The sequence below is a fragment of the Gobio gobio genome, assembly GCF_949357685.1.
Source record: "Gobio gobio genome assembly, chromosome: 16".
Lineage (NCBI taxonomy): Eukaryota > Metazoa > Chordata > Actinopteri > Cypriniformes > Gobionidae > Gobio > Gobio gobio.
In genome coordinates this window covers 52,199,609-52,205,888 of record NC_137109.1, presented here as the reverse complement: position 1 = coordinate 52,205,888, position 6,280 = coordinate 52,199,609, and the positions used below count along the sequence as shown (strand labels likewise).

General features: G+C 38.7%; 1 protein-coding gene across 1 annotated transcript in view; it reads left to right on the top strand.

Moving 5' to 3' along the window:
* Positions 1-5,892, top strand: part of LOC307140117 (uncharacterized protein) — a gene marked incomplete at its 3' end in the record, with an annotated part of 19,761 nt that extends 13,869 nt beyond the window's left edge. The window contains exon 5 of the mRNA XM_079839362.1: positions 5,719-5,892. Coding sequence (XP_079695488.1) covers positions 5,719-5,892 — 174 coding nt within the window. The remainder of the gene's footprint in view (positions 1-5,718) is intronic.
* Positions 5,893-6,280: the final 388 nt, after the last annotated feature.

Here is a 6,280-nt window from a genome sequence, read left to right as displayed (position 1 = left end):
ATAGTTTAGTGTAATTACGGTTATAGCGCTTTATGACATGCGATTGTGTTTGTGTTCGAATGTATCAATAAATGTGAGAGATGGACGACAACTCTTCCTCTTCTCCACAAGTTCCCGAGGGGGCGGGGTTATGCAAATGTTAGGGTTGTGATGTCACTAACTCGTTGTAGTCCCTACCAGCCGTTTGCTGTAGTCCTTAAAGAGAGAAAATATCTCCCTTTGCTCTGAACTTTGAGTGTCGTGACACTACACACTCACTAAAGTTACACAAGTCAAATCATAATCAAGCCCTAACCAGTTTCTGACATTTATTGTTGTTTATTTACTACAATAACGTTTTGTTATTTTTGTTAATTAATTTACTACAATAACGCAACTGCTCCCCAAAGGCAATTTATTAAACAAGCAGCTTTGAAAAACGAGATTGGTTGTGTAGTTGTGTGTTGCGCACACCTCTGAGCTCTGTGAGTGTGTGTGGATGTGAATGGAGTCCAGGTAGTGCAGGTATTATGGGATGCAGGGAGTCTGGATGTCTCTCGCCTTCATTCCGCAGATAAACAGACGTGTCTCATAAGACTGAGCGTCTGGCTGATGTCTTCGGTGATGTCAGGGATTTTCAAAGTCTCTCGTGTTTGGGAAACAGGCCTTTTGTATCGGATTCAAAAATATTATTACGGAGAGCTGCTTCCACACGCTTATATCAATAATAAAGCTGCCATGTCAAACAGATGTTTGGAGCGAGTCCTCCGATCCCATCAGTGTGTGTGTGTGTGTGTGTGTGTGTGTTCATGTCCCTCTGCTGGCGGATGGCGGAAATGCATCTGGTGGATTCAGACTGGCCACATTCAGTGTTGCCAACTTAGCAATTTTGTTGCTAGATTTAGCAACTTTTCAGACTACCGTAGCAACTTTTTTTTCTAAAAGCAACTAGCAACAAATTTAGCAATTTTTTTAATTTATTTGGCAACTTTTAGCAACTTCTGGAAAGTGACTCTAATCCAAACAACACATGTACAAGCTAGCTCAATAGGCCGAGCGGTTCATTCATAATTCCTTAAGATCGCTGTGGAAATGTGGAAATCGCTGTAAAAACCGGAAGATCATTTAGGTAGCATATTTACGGAGCCCTGCATATGATATGCAGGAAAAAAACTAGTAGGCTAAATCGTGCACACGATTTATAAATCAAGGGAACAAATGAGTAAATCGTGTGGACGGTTTAGCAAATCGAGGGAACAAATTTGTAAATTTTGTTGTGTTGTGGCTTGATTTTGTTGTGTTGTGGCTTGATTTAGTTGTGTTTTGGCTTGATTTTGTTGTGTTGTGGCTTGATTTCGTTGTGTTGTGGCTTGATTTTGTTGTGTTGCGGCTTGATTTCGTTGTGTTGTGGCTTGATTTTGTTGTGTTGTGGATTTTTCGTTGTGTTGTGGCTTGATTTCGTTGTGTTGTGGCTTGATTTCGTTGTGTTGTGGCTTGATTTTGTTGTGCTGTGGATTTTTTGTTGTATTGTGGCTTGATTTTGTTATGTTGTGGCTTGATTTTGTTATGTTGTGGCTTGATTTCGTTGTGTTGTGGCTTTTTCGTTGTGTTGTGGCTTGATTTCGTTGTGTTGTGGCTTGATTTTGTTGTGTTGTGGCTTGATTTCTTTGTGTTGTGGCTTTTTCGTTGTGTTGTGGCTTTTTCGTTGTGTTGTGGCTTGATTTTGTTATGTTGTGGCTTGATTTCGTTGTGTTGTGGCTTTTTCGTTGTATTGTGGCTTGATTTTGTTGTATTGTGGCTTGATTTTGTTGTGTTGTGGCTTGATTTCTTTGTGTTGTGGCTTTTTCGTTGTGTTGTGGCTTTTTTGTTGTGTTGTGGCTTGATTTTGTTATGTTGTGGCTTGATTTCGTTGTGTTGTGGCTTTTTCGTTGTATTGTGGCTTGATTTTGTTGTATTGTGGCTTGATTTTGTTGTGTTGTGGCTTGATTTCTTTGTGTTGTGGCTTTTTCGTTGTGTTGTGGCTTTTTTGTTGTGTTGTGGCTTGATTTTGTTATGTTGTGGCTTGATTTCGTTGTGTTGTGGCTTTTTCGTTGTATTGTGGCTTGATTTTATTGTATTGTGGCTTGATTTCGTTATGCTGTGGCTTGATTTCTTTGTGTTGTGGCTTTTTCGTTGTGTTGTGGCTTTTTCGTTGTGTTGTGGCTTGATTTTGTTATGTTGTGGCTTGATTTCGTTGTGTTGTGGCTTTTTCGTTGTATTGTGGCTTGATTTTGTTGTATTGTGGCTTGATTTCGTTGTGTTGTGGCTTGATTTTGTTGTGTTGTGGCTTGATTTAGTTGTGTTGTGGCTTGATTTAGTTGTGTTTTGGCTTGATTTTGTTGTGTTGTGGCTTGATTTCGTTGTGTTGTGGCTTGATTTTGTTGTGTTGTGGCTTGATTTCGTTGTGTTGTGGCTTGATTTCGTTGTGTTGTGGCTTGATTTCGTTGTGTTGTGGCTTGATTTTGTAGTGTTGTGGATTTTTCGTTGTGTTGTGGCTTGATTTCGTTGTGTTGTGGCTTGATTTCGTTGTGTTGTGGCTTGATTTTGTTGTGCTGTGGATTTTTTGTTGTGTTGTGGCTTGATTTTGTTGTGTTGTGGCTTGATTTCGTTGTGTTGTGGCTTGATTTTGTTGTGCTGTGGCTTGATTTCGTTGTGTTGTGGCTTTTTCGTTGTGTTGTGGCTTGATTTCGTTGTGCTGTGGCTTGATTTTGTTATGTTGTGGCTTGATTTTGTTGTGTTGTGGCTTTTTCGTTGTATTGTGGCTTGATTTTGTTGTATTGTGGCTTGATTTTGTTGTGTTGTGGCTTGATTTCTTTGTGTTGTGGCTTTTTCGTTGTGTTGTGGCTTTTTTGTTGTGTTGTGGCTTGATTTTGTTATGTTGTGGCTTGATTTCGTTGTGTTGTGGCTTTTTCGTTGTATTGTGGCTTGATTTTGTTGTATTGTGGCTTGATTTTGTTGTGTTGTGGCTTGATTTAGTTGTGTTGTGGCTTGATTTCGTTGTGTTGTGGCTTGATTTTGTTATGTTGTGGCTTGATTTCGATGTGTTGTGGCTTTTTCGTTGTATTGTGGCTTGATTTTGTTGTGTTGTGGCTTGATTTCTTTGTGTTGTGGCTTTTTCGTTGTGTTGTGGCTTTTTTGTTGTGTTGTGGCTTGATTTTGTTATGTTGTGGCTTGATTTTGTTGTGTTGTGGCTTTTTCGTTGTATTGTGGCTTGATTTTGTTGTATTGTGGCTTGATTTTGTTGTGTTGTGGCTTGATTTTGTTGTGTTGTGGCTTGATTTCGTTGTGTTGTGGCTTGATTTTGTTATGTTGTGGCTTGATTTCGTTGTGTTGTGGCTTTTTCGTTGTACTGTGGCTTGATTTTGTTGTATTGTGGCTTGATTTTGTCGTGTTGTGGCTTGATTTCGTTGTGTTGTGGCTTTTTCGTTGTGTTGTGGCTTTTTTGTTGTGTTGTGGCTTGATTTTGTTATGTTGTGGCTTGATTTCGTTGTGTTGTGGCTTTTTCGTTGTATTGTGGCTTGATTTTGTTGTATTGTGGCTTGATTTTGTTGTGTTGTGGCTTGATTTCTTTGTGTTGTGGCTTTTTCGTTGTGTTGTGGCGTTTTTGTTGTGTTGTGGCTTGATTTTGTTATGTTGTGGCTTGATTTCGTTGTGTTGTGGCTTTTTCGTTGTATTGTGGCTTGATTTTGTTGTATTGTGGCTTGATTTCGTTATGCTGTGGATTGATTTCTTTGTGTTGTGGCTTTTTCGTTGTGTTGTGGCTTGATTTTGTTATGTTGTGGCTTGATTTCGTTGTGTTGTGGCTTTTTTGTTGTATTGTGGCTTGATTTTGTTGTATTGTGGCTTGATTTCGTTATGCTGTGGCTTGATTTCTTTGTGTTGTGGCTTTTTCGTTGTGTTGTGGCTTGATTTTGTTGTGTTTTGGCTTGATTTCGTTGTGTTGCGGCTTGATTTTGTTGTGCTGTGGCTTTTTCGTTGTGTTGTGGCTTTTTCGTTGTGTTGTGGCTTTTTCGTTGTGTTGGGGCTTGATTTTGTTGTGTTGTGGATTTTTCGTTGTGTTGTGGCTTGATTTCGTTGTGTTGTGGCTTTTTCGTTGTGTTGGGGCTTGATTTCGTTGTGTTGTGGCTTTTTTGTTGTGTTGTGGCTTGATTTCGTTGTGTTGTGGCTTTTTCGTTGTGTTGGGGCTTGATTTTGTTGTGTTGTGGATTTTTCGTTGTGTTGGGGCTTGATTTCGTTGTGTTGTGGCTTGATTTTGTTGTGTTGTGGCTTGATTTCGTTGTGTTGTGGCTTGATTTCGTTGTGTTGTGGCTTGATTTCGTTGTGTTGGGGCTTGATTTTGTTGTGTTGTGGATTTTTCGTTGTGTTGTGGCTTGATTTTGTTGTGTTGGGGCTTGATTTTGTTGTGTTGTGGATTTTTCGTTGTGTTGTGGCTTGATTTCGTTGTGTTGTGGCTCGATTTCGTTGTGTTGTGGCTTGATTTTGTTGTGCTGTGGCTTTTTCGTTGTGTTGTGGCTTTTTCGTTGTGTTGTGGCTTGATTTCGTTGTGTTGTTGCTTGATTTCTTTGGAAAATTATTTTTGCCATTGAAAATTATACAAAAATTTTTTTCTGTAATTTAAATTTTTTTTATTTTTTATTATTGCAGTATTTCAGGTTAAAATAGAGACTAGGCCTTCAAAACGGAGGTCTGACGGGTGTCCAACCACATGAGGGTCAGTCATTAATGACACAATTATCATTTTTGGGTGAACTAACCCTTTAAGAAATCCTGCAACCATGTGTGTGACCACTAGAGGTCTCTATGGAGAGGCTTGAGAATTCACTAGTTCTCTTTTGAACACATTTAATGTTTTTTCTTTTATGGATTTGAATATATATTTTAAAAAAATCTCAAAGACTATTTATTATAAAGTTTTAGATATTTTTTTGTTTGTTAGAAATATAGATTTTTTTCTGTGAATTTGTGTTTTTGCAGATTTCCCATTCATTTCCTATGGTGGTCATTTTTGACCGAAGGGAGTATTTTTTTTTTACGACCAATTAGCATGCTTGAATCATGCCTTCAATTTTTTTATGTGTTCACAACCCTAATGCTAGAAAAGTCACGAGTTGCTTATCATTCTGATGAAGCTGTGATTTTTAAAAATTCCAAATGTGGTTCATAGGTTCAGTTTTTCATAGGTGTGTGTGTATAAGTGTGTGTGTGTGTGTGTCAATATCACACTCTTGATGTTTTAGAGTGTCACCCCTTTATTGCTGTGTACTTTTTCAGCATTGTGGCCGATTTGTAGATTGTACACACAAATATTCAGAGATTTTTTGTGTTTTTGCCGATTTCCCATTAATTTCCTATGGTTGGTCATTTATGACCGAAGACAATGAACGCTACTTTTTTTTTTGTAGCATTAGCACGACCAATTAGCATGCTCGAATCATGACCCCAATTTGTTTGTGTGTTTACATACCTAATGCTAGAAAAGTCACCAAGTTTCATATCATTCCGATGAAGCAGTGATTTTTAACATTTCAAAACAGAAAATGTACCGGTCAGAAATGACCGAAGAGCACCAGAGGGTTATTAAAAAAGGATGTCCATCAGTATTCACAGCCTTTGCTCAACACTCTGTTGAAGCTTCTTTGGCTCAATCACAGCCTCAGGTGTTTGTGAGTTTGATGCTAAAGCTTGACTATCTTTGGGCAGTTTCTCCCGTTCTTCAGTGCAGGACCTCTCGAGCTCCATCAGGCCATGTTCAGATCTCCAGAGATGTTCAATCGGGTCTGGGCTCCGGCTGGGCCACTCAAGGACATCCGGACTAGTGTCCCAGTTCCTGCGGCTGAAACACACCCCCACATCATTATGCTGCCCCCACCATGATCACTGTAGGGATGGGATTGGCCAGGAGATGAGCGCTGCCTGGTTTCCTCCACACATGACGCTTGCCATTCAGGCCAAAGAGTCAATCTCAGTGTTAATTTTGATTTAGTTTTATAGTCTTTTGACTAAAATGCCATTTAGTTTTAGTCATATTTTAGTCGCCTGAATTGTTTTTAGTTTTAGTCTAGTTTTAGTCGACTAAAATCGAATGAGTTTAGTTCAGTTGTAATACATTAAGCATTTAAGCGTCACATAACCGACTGTCACTTGAACTGACATTTTGACATCATTTTGTTTTTGACATTAAAAATACACGAAAGAGCTCAATTCACTTTTTTAAAAACATCTATATAGTTTTTATAACTTTGTATTTCTGTTTTAGTCAGTA